Genomic DNA, 18,044 nt, shown 5'->3' with positions numbered 1-18,044 from the left:
CATAATGAATTAAAATTAATTAAATGAATTAAAATGAACCCCTCCCGCCATTTGTCCACAAGAACGTAGACACACACACACACACACACACACACACTCAAACAGAAGTTAAAAATAATGTAGTAATGACCTAAGGACCTGTGGGTGGGTACAGAGCATCCAGTTGAGAAAACACTTAACTCACAGAGCCGGCAGCAGCAGGACCAAATCGCAGGCTGTGGCCACAGGCCAAGTCCTTTGGGCCCGAGTCCAGCAGGGAGCCCTGCAGCGTCGTAGCGGGAGGCTGCACGCACAGCGACCAGGGACCCCATGAGGCAGGACCACGACTCACCACAACTCCCAATGTAGGGGGCTCCCTCGGAGTAAACATCCGTCCATGTAAACTTGTTAACATAACAGACTTACAACTCTATAGACATATTGGGAAAACTTTATTTACTGTAGAAAACTTTAGGGCGCTATTTATTTATTTATTTAAGTTTTCATTTAACTTTATAAGATCTGCTGCTGAGCCTGAAGCACAGTGCAAATTTTCTTAGAATTTTACAACAAAGATGTCTATTATCTAAGATTTAAAAAAAAGAAAAACATTTGAAAAACCTTTGTTGCTAATATGAAAAGTTGTTTAATAAACATGCTTAAAATCATTGAAACGAATTAAAGAGTTGGATTTTGTATTATTACAAATTTTGTTGCCAATATTTTCCCTTTCTTTGCAAATAAATATCAGTTCTAAATATTGATTATCAGCCTCCTTGACCATTAATAATCAGTATTGGTATTGGCCCTTAAGAAAAACATCAGTCTGTCGCTAATTTAGAGTCCAAATAAACCTCCCCTTAAAAACCTTTCTCATACTCTTTAACACAACATTTTGCATGCGTGGTCATTGTGATGAAAATGTATGACCACCCCCCTCCCAAAAAAATTGGCACAGTAGGGCCATCTGGATTTCTTTTTTTTGGAGGGGGGGAAATTCAGCCCCAGCGGCCAGTTTCACTTACCAACATGAAATTTGGGAGACATGTCATTCATGGGTAGACCTACAAAAAAGTCCCAAAAACCCATGCCTGAAAACACACAGGAAGTCAGCCATTTTAGTTTGCAGCACTGCATTGTACTAGAGTTCTTTCTAACACATTTTTATAGGGGCTTAAGGATTTAGGATGATTGTAAAATAATTCAACAGGTTTTCAGTGAAGTCAGACCCATTGCAGCTGAAAGCAAACATGATTGTGTCTGGAATTGTAATTAGAGTTTAGGTGGGGGTTGCGCGCTACCTCCATACAGACCTTTGGGTTGGTGACAAATGCCATAAAGCCAACCATTCTGGACCCCTGTGGTGTGAAAAAAAGATTGTGAATGGTCTGTGAGGAAGGAATTTGGTTGAGGGAAAAGAAAACCTCTTTTTCTGTTCCCATTAGAAGCTCCATCATGTGTTGTTTCACTATGGTGAATATGTGACTTAAATTCAATGGGGAGGGACTGTTAAACCCATAGATACATTTCTTTTTTTTTATGCATATGTAGTGTATTCTCGGTCATTATTGACCAAGGCCATGAATAACCTTATAATAGTCTATTATATAAAATTTTGATCTGTTTCGGAGAGAGAGAAAAAATGCACCACTCATTTGTGATCTTAAATATGTTTTAATTTTTATGTGTTTATTAAGGGCATTTTTATTGCTATCAAAATGGATAAAATTTGAATTATATGTAGCGGTTAAATATTGGAAACATGATTGTGCAGGCTTTCAAATGACCAAGTGTAGCCATGACACAATGTATACATCACGGACCTGCAGCCGAACGTGAGCAACCTTTGCTCCATCCTTTCAAGATCACAAAAGTCCGAAGAGAATGTGTGTGTGTGCGTGTGTGTGTGTGTGTGTGCGCGTCTCAAAAGGTTACGCAATCAGCACAGCACACTGGGACAACACAGACCTCCAGTGTGCTGCCGAATTGGATAAACTTGGAAAGTGAGGGGCTGTACTGGGGGGGGTTTGGGTTTGGTGTCGATAGTGGTGCCGTTGGGAAAAACTCATTTCAGGCAGCCTGCCCCTCGATGCATGTTGCATAGTGAAACCTGAATCCTTGGAATTGGCTTCCTTTCGTGCAACGTCATGAAAGGTAAGTGCCCAAGATGTCAGAAAACCTGATCAAAAATGTGTTTTTTGATTTGTTTTAAAATATGTAATAATCCATTTTAGATTTAATATAGACATTGCTGGAGGGTAATGCTTAATATTAAATAATATTTTACAATGATATAATATGTTTTTATTGTACAGCTAGTATGGTTTTACAGTGGTAAACTCAGTTTCATTTAGGGCGATATGTAACTCAAGTTAATATCAGTAGTATAATCTACTTCTGTGTTAAATGCATTTTTATCAGGTATGTTGCTTTATTTTATACATACTGATCTAACTCCTGCACTAACCTCAGTTTATATAATATTTATTGATATCACTTGATTGGAATTATTAGAAATGTTTTGTAGCAATAAAATTGCCTTTTTGATTGTAGTGAAATGAATGTGTTAGTCACCAATGAACCTGACATACAGTATAAGTAACATCAAATATTAACTGTATTTTCTAATGACATACAGATGACAAAATTTTCAGAAAGTCAGCCAATCATTAATGCAGTTAGTTAATCATTAAACAAACAAACTTATTAGTCAGCTCATATGTCCTCAGTCACTTCTCTTTTTTTTAAATAAATGTATGGATATGTTTCTCAACAAGGAGAGGGTTGAGAATCCATAAAGTTGAAATCCTAGATTCACTTCCGGTCAGGCCCTTCAGTCTTAATTACTATTGCATTTAATATAACAAGAGGGGAAGAGACAAATTTCCTTGACCAAAAAGCAGTCTGCAAGAGAGGCTCCTTCAATACCACAAAGCACCTCCTGAAAACAACAAGGCCTATTTTTTCCATCTGTTTCGACCAAAACGTTTTTTTGTTGTTTTTTAGCTACTTGACAAATTTGAGATTTTATGACAGCCTTTCGAATTAGACGAAAATCAAACTTGTCTCAAAAATGCTGTTTTTTGCTGTTTGGGTTGGGCCAGGGCTCATCTCTACGTTTCACGGCAGTCGCACAGCTACCAGTTTGATCCCTTGAAAAAGTGTGATTCTATGCATTTTTAGCAATTTCTTCTTTTTTATTTTTTTAAGCATCTTCAAAAAATTTGGTTTTGGAGACAAATGCATACCTGACAAAACGGATGAAAATGGACAGGAACATATTGTTGCATAGGAAAACGCTGCTCAGTACAGTATGAGCGATACAATAAATTGAATATCACAATGAGTATTCATTGCAACAATAGCTATAAAACGAGCCACTGGATCTCTGCAAACCTGTTTACTCTCCATTACGTGTCTATTGGGCATCTTCAAAAGTATTTTGTCGCCGTCGTTCACCTCTTTATCCATGTATGAAAGAAGAATGTGTGTATTTGTGTGGTTCTTTGATTATTTGCGGCATGGCGCCACAAATATGTTGATAGATCATGTGTTTTGTCCATCTGTGTAGTGATATATTGTCCCTCTGTTTCCTCCTCAAGGTGACACGGCACAGCAGATGAAGGTGGAGGCCTCCAATGGACACGGCACACCTCTGGACGTTGTGCTCAGTCCAGAGGAGGAGATGACAGAAAGAGGTCAATGGGGCAACAAGTTGGAGTTTATCCTATCTGTGGCCGGAGAAATTATCGGCCTGGGGAATGTGTGGCGTTTTCCCTATCTCTGTTACAAGAACGGAGGAGGTCAGAAGTCTTTGTTTGAAGTCTCTACATGCTAATTTAACCCCCCGCCCACACACACACTAAAAGCGAGTGCACATTGAGATTCCATTAAATGATCACATGTAGCATTTCATCACCGAACTGCCAAAATACACTTAATTAATGTAGCAGTGTGGCGTGTGACATCACCAAATCCGATTTCTCCTCATTTCCACATCAACAACTTAGCTGAACATTTTTAGAACACTGGTAACACCATTAGCTCATGCTAATATGTGCAAAAACTGCAGCTCGGCTTACTTTTTGGCTTTGAGTTGGACACTTAAAAGTTGTTCTGTCGCTCTGGAACCTTTTCTAGCCTAAGTGCCGAGTCATTGGTGGAGAAGCTAGATGTGGTTTTGGTTATTATTTTAATTAAAGAAGAAGTGCAAAATGGCTCGCTCAGAGACCCATTTCCAGAAATGGGCAGATTTATTTGGTTGGTTAATTTCACACTTCATTGCATAAAAGACGTTAAAAAGTCAGATTTCCATAGGCTGCAGCAGCCCGCGACGCTAGTGAGGATAAGCAGTAAAGAAAATGGATGGATGGATGTCCTCTTTAAATATTTGTATGCCCGACACCAGGTGCTTTCTTCATCCCGTATCTCATCTTCCTGTTTACTTGTGGCATTCCCGTCTTCTTCCTGGAGACGGCGCTGGGGCAATACACCAGTGAAGGCGGCATCACCTCCTGGCGGAAGATCTGCCCTTTGTTTGAAGGTAACTGCTCGTTTTCCACGGAAAAGGTTTTGTAATATTCACATGAGAAATCGTAGTCCCTAATGATGTTGTGGTACATTCGCATGACTTTGGTGCATGCAGCATGGGTTCAGTTCCGACTCAGTGACGGTGTGAATGTGAGAGTGAATGGTCGTCTTTGTCTCTATGTGCCCTGCGACTGACTGCCGACCAGTCCAGGGTGTAGTCCGCCTTCCACCCAAAGTCAACGGGGAAAGGCTCCAGCTCCCCACGACCCTGATCAGCATAGGCAGTATAGAAAATAGATGTGGCGTGAAGCCGGGCTCTCTCTGGACAACCACAATAGAACATAAATGGATGAATAAATGATTTCACTTGAAACAAGTCAGAGCACTTATGGTTAGCATTGTGTGCTTTCTGCAGGAGTTGGTTATGCCACTCAGGTGATCGTAGCCCTGCTGAACATCTACTACGTCATCGTGCTAGCTTGGGCCATCTTTTACCTGTCCAACTCTTTCACCTGGGACCTGCCGTGGGCCTCGTGCAACAACACCTGGAACACGGGTACGCGTCAGACAATGCAACTTCCGATTGTGCTGTCAGAAGTAATGCATTTGAAACTTTCTGCAATTCTAGGTTCCTGTGTAACATTTCAGAAGAAGAACAGCTCCATCGTCCCCCACGAGAACGCTACCTCTTCGGTCATTGAATTCTGGGAGTAAGTTCATTTAAGTATTATTTCTGCATATTTTAGAACCAGTGGTTCTCAGACCTTTTACACCAAGAACCAAGTAAAAAGATACGTAGCTCAAGTGCCACCATCATGACCTACGTTAAAATGCAGGAGCATAGTAGTTATTATTAATCTAAAACGAGACTGAGGATTTAGTTGTACAAAGTCAATTTAATATTATTGTACGGCACTGTAACATTAAGCACAATTTGAACATTAACACTGTGCTTTAAAAAAGGGGGCGGGGGGAAGACACTTGAAATAATGATGTTACAATTCTTTTGTGCACCACTAGAGGGAGCGCCCTTGAGAATCACAACTTAGACTTTTGGTTACCATTTTCAATGGACCTGACATAGTAAAGAATGTAGTAAACGGACCTTCTGGTGTATGTGCTTCAGACGCAGGGTGCTGAGAATTTCCTCGGGGATCGATAACCTTGGATCTTTAAACTGGGACTTGGTGATCTGTCTGGCCGTTGCCTGGGTCATTTGCTACTTCTGCATCTGGAAGGGAGTCAAGTCCACCGGCAAGGTGAGCACGGACACCCAGGATGTCCCATCCTTAAAAAATAATCATCTAAAGCAGAGTATAATTCTGCGTTCACTATTCACAAATACACTTATATGTGTTGTTTTCTGTGGAACCTATCCCCAGCTGTTCCCTGAAAAACTTATCTATTTTGGGTTTTCGTATTCTTTCTGATGCCCTGTGACTGACTGGCGACCAGTTCAGGGTGTAGTCCGCCTTTCGCCTGAAGTCAGCTGGGATAGGCTCCAGTGCCCCGCGACCCTAACCAGGATAAGCGATGTTAAAAATGCAATGGAATGTATTCTTTCTGAAACATCTTAGGATGCCACAAAAACCAGACAGGGAGACAACTTTTATGTCAGGGAGGAACTAAGTTTAGTGTTGCTGGACAGTTAGGAAGCGACATGAAGCTCACTCTGTTGAAAGAGAAGGAACTGGTTGAAGTGTTGTATAATTTGTCTCACAAGTCATTCATCACAATAAAAATGACAAAAAGAAGACTTTGCAACCTCCATGTACAGTATTTGCTGGATAAGCTAACAGTTAGCATAACTTCTTTTATTTTTTCTATTACATAATTTTACCAGAAAACAGGTGCCATCAAAAAATTTGTAATATGTTGAGAGTTAAGAATTATTTTTCTATTCCACTTATCTTTATTAGGGTCACGGGTAAATTGGAATATTCCCAAAATTAAGTTCTAACAACAAAAGCTGGAACTACAAGAACTACTGTAACTATTGTGAGACAACAGTCATATTTTAAGGAGAAAAACAGCAATTATAAATTATTATTATTTCATGGTTTGTAATCACAGTGAATACTCACTCTCTGTGAGTAATTGACGATCACACAAAAAGGTTTGTATGTCATGAGCCAACCTGCAGTCCTACTGTTGGAGCGTGGGTGGCGCTTTGCGCCCTCTCGCTCTCCCCTTCCCCTCTCTCTTTCCAGCACCTTCCTCGGCCGCACATCTGTCATCAGCCCTCATTACCACCTCCATTGAAATCTGCCTGATCCCGGAAAACCTTGCCAGAGTATTACAGCTTCTCCAGCGGTACAAGGGCTCCCCAGTCTCCACATAAACTACACAATTCCTCGTCTCCAATACTCTGGCCAGCCATGGACCCAGCAGCCCCGGAGGCGCTAAAACATGCACTCACCCTCCAAGGCTCCCGCACAGGACGACACAACAAAGCACTTCAAGAAATTACGGAATCCATACACTCCCTCCTGTCTTCGAAAATACAATCCAACGTTCTTCCCGTAAGTACGCCTTCCGAGCCCGCAGCCTCCGAGCCACCCGTACAAAGAACCTCATGTCCCTCAGCCCGAACCCTACTCGGGGACCTAGGTGCATGTAGCACCTAGGTCCCCCCTTATTAATTCCTCACTAGTTTTCGACCTTCAACCGTACATTTATCCCACTGATTTGTCACTATCCCACTGTTTTGTCACTAACCTCCTCCTCCGCGGCCAAGCAGGCAAATAGTCCACCGCGTTATGGCACAACTCCTCCCCAGTACTCCAGTCATTCGATTCGTTTTCCGCTGAACTTAAAAAGTATTCGATCACCCCGTTCACGGCAGAGAAGCCACCCATCGCATCCATACGCTCACTCAGGGCGCTAGTTCCGTAGCTGAATACTCCATCGAATTCAGGATACTTGCGGATGACGCTGCGCTGAGGGGAATTTTTCTTAACGGTTTTTCGGGGCAACTCAAAGATGAGCTCGCTGTCTGGGACAAGCCCTCCTCTCTCGAGGATCTCATCACACTCACCATCTGCCTTGATAACAGACTGCGAGAGAGAGGAGGAGAGAGCGGGGTCCGAGCGTGTAAGATCACTCCCACCGTGAGCACCGCGCCGTCAGCATCTCATCTGCCTTCTGCACCTCCTAAAAAGGGTCAAGTTCATATGGAAGGACGTCAGGGCGGCCTGAGTCTGATCGGCGGAGAGGAATAAACAGCTCTGCAGACCTTCGTCGTTCCCCTGCACTTGAGTACAAGGTGGGAAAGTCCGTTTGGCTTTCCTCCTGTGACCTCCCACTCCAAACAGAATCCCGCAAACTCACTCCACTCTTTATCGGTCTGTTTCCCATCACTAAAATAACCAATCCCACATCCGTTCAACTCCAACGCCCGCAGTCTCTTTAAATTCATCCGACCTTCCACGTATCATTGCTTAAGCCTGTCTCCCCCTGCGCCCTGAGCCCTCTGGCCGTATCCCCTCCGCCCCTCCGTATTATCGACAACCATCCGGCCTTCACGGTGTTGCGCATCCTCAACGTGAGGCCCAGGGGGAGGGGGTAACTAGTACCTGGTGGACTGGGAAGGATATGGTCCAAAGGAGCTTTCCTGGATTTCCCGGAAGCTTATCCTCGATGACTCCCAGCTATCGGAATTTTATGAGGCTCACCCGGGGAAGCCTGACAAGACCCTGGGAGGCGTTCATTGAGAGGGGGTTACTGTCATGAGCCATCCTGCAGTTCTTCTGTTGGAGCCTGGGTGGCGCTTTGGGCCCTCTCTCTCGCTCTCTCTCCCCTCTCTCTTTCCCGCACCTTCCTCGGCCGCGCACCTGTCACGAATCAGTCCTCGTTACCACCTGCATTTAAACCTGCCTGATCCCGGAAAACCTTGCCAGAGTATTACAGCTTCTCCAGCGGGATAATGGCTCCCCAGTCTCCACGTAAGCTACACAATTCCTCGTCTCCTTTCTGACCTCAGTGTTCCCTCCGTGTTCGTCGCCAAGTGAATTCCTGCCGCTAAGCCAGCCGCCTGCCCTCGTCACCGCCAGCCATGCATTCCCTTCCTCTTCAAGGACCATCTACGTTTCCCTTTTTCAATAAACTGTTCATCACAACCTCTCAGCCTCCGCCTGCTCTTTGGTCCAGTCTCCATCCGTTCATGACATTGTAATTGCCTAAAAATGTGATTAGACAAGAATATGATCGGACTCAATGAAGCTCTTCCCCTCATTTCACTAGTTTTCTTAGCCGCCAGATGGTGCCAAATCAATATTTTTTTACTAGACATGGCTTTGGCCTCAGCACGAAAACAGCAAAGAGAAAAAAATTCAACAAATAACGGAGGAGAGGTTCTCAAAATAATTGGCAAATGTTGAACTGAATGCGAATATGTGGGGATTCACTGTTTGTACATTAAAAGTAGTACAACCCCAATTCCAATGAAGTTGGGACGTTGTGTTAAACATAATTAAAAACAGAATACAATGATTTGCAAATCATGTTCAACCTATATTTAATTGAATACACTACAAAGACTAAATATTTAATATTCAAACTGATAAACCTTATTGTTTTTAGCAAATAATCATGAACTTAGAATTTTATTGCTGTAACACGTTCCAAAAAGCTGGAACATGTGGCAAAAAAGACTGAGAAAGTTGAGGAATGCTCATCAAACACCTGTTTGAAACATCCCACAGGTGAACAGGCTAATTGAGAACAGGTGGGTGACATGATTGGGTATAAAAGGAGCTTCCCTGAATTGCTCAGTCATTCACAAGCAAAGATGGGGCGAGGTTCACCTCTTTGTGAACAAGTGCGTGAGAAAATAGTCAAACAGATTCAGGACAACGTTCCTCAATGTACAATTGCAAGGAATTTAGGGATTTCATCATCTACGGTCCATAATATCATCAAAAGGTTCAGAGAATCTGGAGAAATCACTGCATGTAAGCGGCAAGGCCGAAAACCAACATTGAATGCCCGTGATCTTCGATCCCTCAAGCGGCACTGCATCAAAAACCGACATCAATGTGCAAAGGATATCACCACATGGGCTCAGGAACACTTCAGAAAACCAATGTCAGTAAATACAGTTCGGCGCTACATCCGTAAGTGCAACTTGAAACTCTACTATGCAAAGCAAAAGCCATTTATCAACAGCACCCAGAAACGCCGCCGGCTTCTCTGAGCCCGAGCTCATCGAAGATGGACCGATGCAGAGTGGAAAAGTGTTCTGTGGTTAGACGAGTCCACATTTCAAATTGTTTTTGGAAATTGTGGACGTCGTGTCCTCCGAGCCAGAGGAAAAGAACCATCCGGACTGTTATGGACGCAAAGTTCAAAAGCCAGCATCTGTGATGGTATGGGGCTGTGTTAGTGCCAATGGCATGGGTAACTTACACATCTGTGAAGGCACCATTAATGCTGAAAGGTACATACAGGTTTTGGAGAAACATGCTGCCATCCAAGCAACGTCTTTTTCATGGACGCCCCTGCTTATTTCAGCAAGACAATGCCAAACCACATTCTGCACGTGTTACAACAGCGTGGCTTCGTAGTAAAAGAGTACTAGACTGGCCTGCCTGCAGTCCAGAACTGTCTCCCATTGAAAATGTGTGGCGCATTATGAAGCGCGGCACGGTGGACGACTGGTTAGAGCGTTTGCCTCACAGTTCTGTGGGCCCAGGTTCAAACCCCGGCCCCGCCTGTGTGGAGTTTGCATGTTCTCCCCGTGCCTGTGTGGGTTTTCTCACTCCGGTTTCCTCCCACATCCCAAAAACATGCATTAATTGGTGACTCTAAATTGCCCGTAGGTGTGACTGTGAGTGCGAATGGTTGTTTGTTTCTATGTGCCCTGCGATTGGCTGGCAACCAGTTCAGGGTGTACCACGGCTCCAGCACGCCCGCGACCCTAGTGAGGAGAAGCGGCTCAGAAAATGGATGTATGGATTATGAAGCGTAAAATACGACAACGGAGACCCCGGACTGTTGAACAGCTGAAGCTGTACATCAAGCAAGAATGGGAAAGAATTCTACCTACAAAGCTTCACCAATTAGTGTCCTCAGTTTCCAAACGTTTATTGAATGTTGTTAAAAGAAAAGGTGATGTAACAGTGGTAAACATGACCCTGTCCCAGCTTTCTTGGACCGTGTTGCAGCCATAAACTTCTATGTTAATGATTATTTGCTAAAAACAGTTAGTGTATCAGTTAGAATATTAAATACCTTGTCTTTGTAGTGTATTCAATTAAATATAGGTTGAACATGATTTTCAAATCATTGTATTCTGTTTTTATTTATGTTTAACACAACGTCCCAACTTCATTGGAATTGGGGTTGTATTATTGTGTGAATCATTTCTTGATTTTACCGTGTAAAAGGCAAAAGCAGATAAATACTGGATGGTCTTCTGGCTCTGCTGCATAACTTCTGCAGGCTCTCTCTTCCGCCATTACTGATTATCGTTCCTACACAGGTGGTTTACTTCACGGCCACATTCCCCTATGTGATGTTAGTGATCCTGTTGATCCGAGGGGTCACCCTGCCAGGAGCGTCCCGGGGGATCCACTTCTACCTCTACCCTGATGTGGGGCGACTTTCCGACCCACAGGTGGAATTTTATTTTCCATATCAAATACAGTAATTCTCTGTTTCTTACAGATACTCAGGCACCTGAAAAACATTAATTTCCAAAATATAGTTAAATAAATCCTTTACAATTAAACACAGAAAGTTACATTTTATTTGAATACTCATTTAATTCAAGTCTTACTGTAATTACAGTAAAAGGGTTGCATAGCAATGCAAATGTTAAAGGGCTGCTCAAGTGTTATTTGGTATTTTAAATAATATTTAGGAATAACTTACTACAGCTCCAGTTACGTTTCATTAAGGACAATTATAACTCACACGACAAGCGCATATTTCTTTATTTTGTGCATGCATTATTTGAAATTTCTTGGGGGGGATCAGAAAATGTCTTCCAATTTTGGGATGACCCTCACACAACCTTACTATCTGCTTCTCACACAAGCAATTTCACGTCCTGTATTAAACGGTTTCTTTTTCCCCTATGCTGTTTGTTTCTTTGGTATTCTAAAAGGTGTGGATGGACGCCGGCACTCAGATCTTTTTCTCCTATGCCATCTGCCTGGGCTGCCTCACTGCACTGGGAAGTTATAACAAGTATAACAACAACTGCTACAAGTGAGCATGGCAGTTACTTAAAGTTTTGTTTGACTTTTGAGTGGGTTTTGGGTTTAAGTTAGGGTTTGTAGCCTATGTTAGGGTTTTAAATAAGTTTCAAGTTTGAGTTTGAAACCATGGTTAGGGTTTTACATTAAGGTTTCAAATCAGGGTTTCCAAGTTCAAACCAAGGATGACAGTTTGAAAAAATGAAGCGACTTTCCTCTACTTTCATGAGACTTTTTAAAGTATTTTTCATGCATTCCTTTGTTTTATTTGCAGGGATTGTTTGTCTCTGTGCTTCCTGAACAGCGGCACCAGTTTTGTCGCAGGCTTCGCCATTTTCTCGATTTTGGGATTCATGTCGTACGAACAGAACATTCCCATCTCCGAGGTGGCCGAATCTGGTCAGTGTTTCTCTTCCTGCAGAGAGGAACTCCTCATCTACCAAATGATCCACACGTGGAATTTCAAACAAAGGTTACAGTTCGAAATTAGGGTTTTAAGACAAGGTTAGGGTTTCAAATTAAGGTGTCAAACTAGGCTTTGTAACCTAGGTCAAGGTTTCAAGCAAGGATTTAGATTTCCAATTAGGGTTTGAAGCCAAGGATAGGGTTTTGAGTCAAAGTTAGGGTTTTTAAATTAGATTTTCAAGCCTGGCTTAGGGTTTTGAACCATGGTCAGGGTTTCAAATTATGGTTTCAAGACAAGGTTAGTGTTTCAAACAAAGGTTTAAAGCAAGGTTTTAAAACCTTTGTAAGGGTTTTAAACAAGCAGAAGGGCTTCAAACGTGTTTATGATACAGGTTTAATTCTTCACCATGGTTTCAAACAATAATTAAAATTTAAAATTAGGGTTTGAAGCCAAGGTTAAGATTTAAAAGTAAGAATTCAAATGTGGGGTTCTAGTCTAGTATAGGGTTTCAAGCCAAGATAAAGGTTCCAAGTTAAAATTTAAAATAAAACTTAGTGTTTAAAATCAGGGTTTGAAGCCCATGTAAGGGTTTCAAATTAGGGTTACAAATTTGTGTTTCAAACAAGGATCAAGGTTTCAAATTAGGGTTTGGATCCAAAATGTGGGCTTTATGTCTTATAGGACGTTCCCATCTCAATGTGGTCATTGGTTTTCTCCTTACCTATAAACCTCTGAAGACGACTTTGCATGAGTTCTCTCAGCTTGTTGTGATGAATGTGTTCAATTGAACTGTGTGAACTGCAGGTCCAGGGTTGGCCTTCATCGCCTATCCACGCGCTGTGTCCATGATGCCTTTCTCTCCTCTGTGGGCCTGCTGCTTCTTCATCATGATTGTCTTTTTGGGACTGGACAGTCAAGTAAGACCAGCACACTTATACTTGCACTTCAGTTTACGACAGTGGAACCTGGGGGTGCAATGAAATTAAACCAACATAATCTCCCAAAAGATATGCTTCAAAAGGTTAATTCATTTGATCATTAATCTGACATGCATTTAAAAGTTTAAGAGAAGGTCAACTGAAGTTCACCTGTAAAGGTAATAGTGCATTTCAGGATCCTCCTGAAATTTCACCGGAAACTATTTGTGAGCAGTGTACGTGACTTGGAGTACAACCACCTCTGGTATTTCCTTTGAAAAGACTATTTTGACCCTTGATAGTTCATTTCCATCATGTCCGCTGCAGTTCGTGTGTGTGGAAAGCCTGGTGACGGCCACGGTGGACATGTATCCGTCCACCTTCCGACGCAAACACCGCAGGGAGCTCTTCATCCTCGCCGTGGCTGTGTTCTCTTTCCTTATGGGCCTGATCATGCTCACTGAGGTCAGTCCTACGCCAGTGTTAGTCTTGCTGCAGCATTTTCTGCTAACTGCGGGTGAGTTACTTGGAAATTCCTGGAAATTGATCAAAAATGTGCAGCTTTGCAAAACCATTTCTATTTATTTATATTTTGAGTACTAAGAAATAATATATGTCCCCCACAGGGAGGAATGTACATCTTCCAGCTTTTTGACTATTACGCAGCCAGCGGGATGTGTCTACTTTTTGTGGCCATTTTTGAGACGGTTTGCATTGCGTGGGTTTACGGTGAGTGTGTTTAGGGAGGCTGCAGTGGTAATTAGAATGCATTCCATGATAGTTTTCTATCTTCTTGTAACTTATGTGATATTTTCCAAACTTTGTACATTTTGTTACAGGTGCAGACAATTTCTATGACAACATAGAGGACATGATTGGCTATCGTCCAGGCCCTGTCATTAAATACTGCTGGCTATTTTTCACTCCTGCAACCTGCTTTGTGGGTTCCACTACTTGATGCTTAGTTCTGCATGATTCTGTTGAGAGAAGAACACCATCTGGTGGATGATTTCTTTTTTTTTTTTAATGAGTGGGTCACGTGGGTCTTTATTTTCTTGGTTTTCTATTTCAGGGAACCTTTGCCTTTGCCTTGATCAAATACTCGCCTTTAAAATACAACAATGATTACGTGTACCCTTGGTGGGGCTACGGGATTGGCTGGATCTTCGCCCTGTCCTCCATGCTGTGTATTCCTCTTTGGGTGGCAATTAAACTATATTACACCCCTGGGACACTACGACAGGTATGATACACAAGAAAAATATTTACATATGCAAAAACCAGTTTCCAGTTGTCTCAAGACATGGAAAATACCAAAAACACTCATGGATTTCATTTTCATTTACTTTGTGGGTCTCAGGGCAACTGCATAATTTTTGGGAGTGAAAGTAAAATATTGTCAGAAAATTAAGCACTCAAGTAAAGTACAGATACTCTATCTGAAAAAAATCTACTTAAGTACAGTGGTGACTTGAGATACAAATTGTATTCATTCTGACCACGATCGTAACTCATAATATTCCTACAGTATTTCAAATCATCTTGAAATGAATGGAAATGCCATTAATCCGTTTCGGCCTCCCCCTTCAAAAACAACAAAGATTTGTGTTAATAGTTTTTTAATCAGTAAAGTAACATTCTATAACTCAGTGACTCAATAAACTGCAATAATTTTAGTCTATTTTGGCAGAGGATAAGGAACATATGCCTGTTAGTATTCTGATAATTTCCTTCTGCATGTGTTTCTCCACCATTTCTGTTTGAATATCCATTGCCTAAAGGGTGATAACACCGTCACTATCGATGCTAATCGTTAGCAAGTCTATGGCGTTTTCCATTATGTGTTAGCATTGAGCTAGCAGGCTACTTCTAAGGGAAAGTTGATTGAGATGTACAACACTTAATTCTCTTATTTTAATGTTTACTTTGACACTAAACTTCAACTGGGAGTGGCATTAAACAACTTAAAACTACTTTTTTGAAGAATTGTTCACTATCTGCCAAACTGCTGCTTATTGTGGCGTGAGTGGAGAGTCCTGCCACCATAAAGCGTATCTGAAGTTTGCGCTTTAAAGTCAAAGCAAAAAATCGTCCAAATCACGGCTTGTATCTCGAAAAACATTTAAGTCGGGTCACTGGTATCTTAAAGCACTGTTGTACAATAACGACATATTTGTACTTCCTTATTTCCAACCTTTTTTTTATATAGCTCTTGTATTGGATCTCATTATTATTGGATCTTAAATGCTGATGTTCCACATTGTATTTTCACCCAGCGCCTCACTCTCCTGACTGCCCCTTCTGACGATCTCCCCAAGCGCAAACGCGAGCGGGAGAACTTGTCATCCGATGGACTCCATCAGAAGGCGCCTCCGAGCAAGGACGGCTACTCTCTCATCCACCAACAGGAGTCCCACTGCTAGAGACTACAGGGTCGAAGTTCAGTCTGTGACCCACCCAAACACTTAATGTCATACCTCATCAGGGTTACAGACTCTTGGGAGTCACCTGACTAGTTACTGCTGATCTGGTGTGCATGCATACTTTGATATTTAAGCATCTCATTGCCAGTGGCAGAGTCACATTTGGCCGTAATTATGACACAATGTTACAAAAATGACTGTCTTTGCCCACATGTAGTCTTCAGATTCATATTTTTACATAATAAATGTTTACACTTGCATATGTATGTTTTATTGATGATTAATGATTTTTATCACTCATTAAAAGGCTGTTGATGAAGAAATACATTTTTGACACAGGCCATTTCTATGTGCATGTCATCACATTCATTGTGTGCATGATCATTTCAGTGACACATGGGCCATGTTACAGTATAACAATCTTTTAAAAAAAACATACAATATCTTAATTATTGTAATATGTGCAGAATTGTTTTGATGTAAAAAAAAACATGCAACCTCTGATTAAACTTCATTGGAATTCAAATTAATTGTAGTTTATTTACAATATAGTTATAATGCAAATTTAAAAAATTCAATACAAATATACAAAAAAATGCATTTTATATTTCCTTTCGGTAGCTACAACAAAATAATTTTTAAAAATCTGAGCCTCTATTAAATGGTTAAGCTGTCACTTGATGGTTTTAAAAAAAGAAGCACAATCATGAAAAAAAAGAAAGAAAAGTTACTTTTTGGGGACATTCGTTGGAGTTGAAACAACAGATATTTGAACACAAATGGTGCAGCGACAAATGTTGACAGACACTATAACGTATAAACAGAGGTGGGTAGTAACGTGCTACATTTAATCCGTTACATTTACTCAAGTAACATTTTCCAACTGTTCTTGTCAGAGTACTTTAAATGCACTGTACTTTTTACTTTTACTTGAGTATTTATGTGAAGAGGTATCAATACTTTTACTCCGTTACAATGATCAACATGCCGTTTGCTACTTTTATTTATCCATACATCCGCGTGACCGTCTATTTTTAGACTCCATCTTTGACTTCCGCATAGGGCGCTCGTTGCAGCAATCAAACGGGATCACTAATGTCATTTGACTCCAATTTACCAATCAGACAACACAAGGCAGTCACGTGACTGCGCACATAGCCTTCACGAGCCAATGAATATGACTAATTTTGGGGAACTAAAACAGCCGCGGAGTGTGTTTACAGACCAAAAAACAACAGCTTTGTCATGCAGTTCTTAAATTGTTAAACTTGGAAATTTCAGCCCACTTCTAACGTGAGAAAACACCTTGCGGTAAATTGCAGATGTTTCTATTGTTGTTTTGGCAGTGGATGTGGCAAAATTAACACGATCCCTATGGTGTCGCACACGCACGCACAATCAGTAAGTCTGGTCAGCAAACTTCTTCATGAAGTCATTGAAGAGAATAAAGCAAATAATGTTTCTGTAGGGCCCAATGTATGTGTTGTTGGTTTTTGGGCAGTTAAAAATTGAAATCCTGGCAGGTGTGTGTTGACTCCCCCCAATTTTTTTTTTTAATTTGATGTTCATGCTTTGATTTAAAAAAAAAAATCAGAAGTCACTCACAAATTACTCTTTACTTGAGTAGTTTTTTTCATTGAGTACTTTTTTAATCTTACTCAAGTAAACTACTTTTTACTTTTACTTGAGTCATATTATTCGAAAGTAACAGTACTCTTACTTGAGTACAATATTTGGCTACTCTACCCACCTCTGCCTTTAGGTTTACCGAGTCTCTTAGTTGTCAAATTACTTTAGGTGTATTACTGTATGAGCGGCACGGTGGGTGACTGGTTAGAGTGTCCGCCTTTGTGGAGTTTGCATGTTCTCCCCGTGCCTGTGTGGGATTTTCTCCGGGTACTTCAGTTTCCTCCCACATCCTAAAAACATGCATGGTAGGTTAATTGAAGACTAAATTGCCTGTAGGTGTGAATGTGAGTGCGAATGGTTGTTTGTTTATGTGTGCCCTGCGATTGGCTGGCGACCAGTGCAGGGTGTACCCCGCCTCCTGCCCGATGATAGCTGGGATAGGCTCCAGCACGCCCGCGACCCTTGTGACGATGAGCGACTCAGAAAATGGATGGATGGATATTACTGTAGGTATTATACTGCCCCTACGTGGCCAACACACAAACGCACACACATTAGATGAAGTACAACGTCAGTGAGCACTCAAACATGAAATCATAATGCAGTTTAATTTTTGCATTTAATTTGTGCAGCAAACATGTTATCACTTTATGTTGTATAAGGCACAATACTGTAGAATACTATTTTTCTTATTTAAAAAAAACGTTACAAAACTTTTCTTGGTTTTTTTTCAGGGGGACGGGAACGAAGTATTATTTTCATACCTTTCCAAAGAACAGAGTATTTTGAGTTACGAGCGTGGTCACGGAACGAACTAAATTCTTAAATCAAGGAAACTAAAATGGAAACAATGACAGGTCTATGCAAGCTATGTTCGGGAGGGATCGCTGTGGTCACGGTGATGAATGGCTCAGTGTTTACGGAAGTCGGAGTGACGTGTCGCACACAGAGCACTAAGGCA

The 18,044-nt window shown here is 41.5% G+C and overlaps 1 protein-coding gene across 2 annotated transcripts; it reads left to right on the top strand.

The window, feature by feature from the left end:
- Positions 1-1,993: 1,993 nt before the first annotated feature.
- slc6a13 (solute carrier family 6 member 13) lies at positions 1,994-15,762 on the top strand. 2 transcript variants are annotated; one of them, XM_061677959.1, is made up of 15 exons: positions 1,994-2,133; positions 3,582-3,782; positions 4,388-4,522; positions 4,925-5,065; positions 5,138-5,219; positions 5,636-5,768; positions 10,991-11,125; positions 11,618-11,721; positions 11,983-12,107; positions 12,919-13,031; positions 13,359-13,496; positions 13,658-13,760; positions 13,871-13,971; positions 14,104-14,274; positions 15,308-15,762. In XM_061677959.1, exons 1-15 carry the CDS (start codon positions 2,127-2,129, stop codon positions 15,452-15,454), a joined length of 1,836 nt encoding a protein of 611 aa, XP_061533943.1. In that variant the 5' UTR covers positions 1,994-2,126; the 3' UTR covers positions 15,455-15,762. The 2 variants fall into 2 exon arrangements, with proteins under 2 accessions (XP_061533943.1, XP_061533942.1); XM_061677958.1 differs by having other exon boundaries at positions 4,925-5,219.
- The last annotated feature ends 2,282 nt before the right edge of the window (positions 15,763-18,044 follow it).

This window comes from Phycodurus eques, chromosome 5, assembly GCF_024500275.1.
Source record: "Phycodurus eques isolate BA_2022a chromosome 5, UOR_Pequ_1.1, whole genome shotgun sequence".
In the NCBI taxonomy this organism is placed as follows: domain Eukaryota; kingdom Metazoa; phylum Chordata; class Actinopteri; order Syngnathiformes; family Syngnathidae; genus Phycodurus; species Phycodurus eques.
Note: the sequence above shows the minus strand (reverse complement) of the source record. Positions and strands in the feature narration are given on the sequence as shown.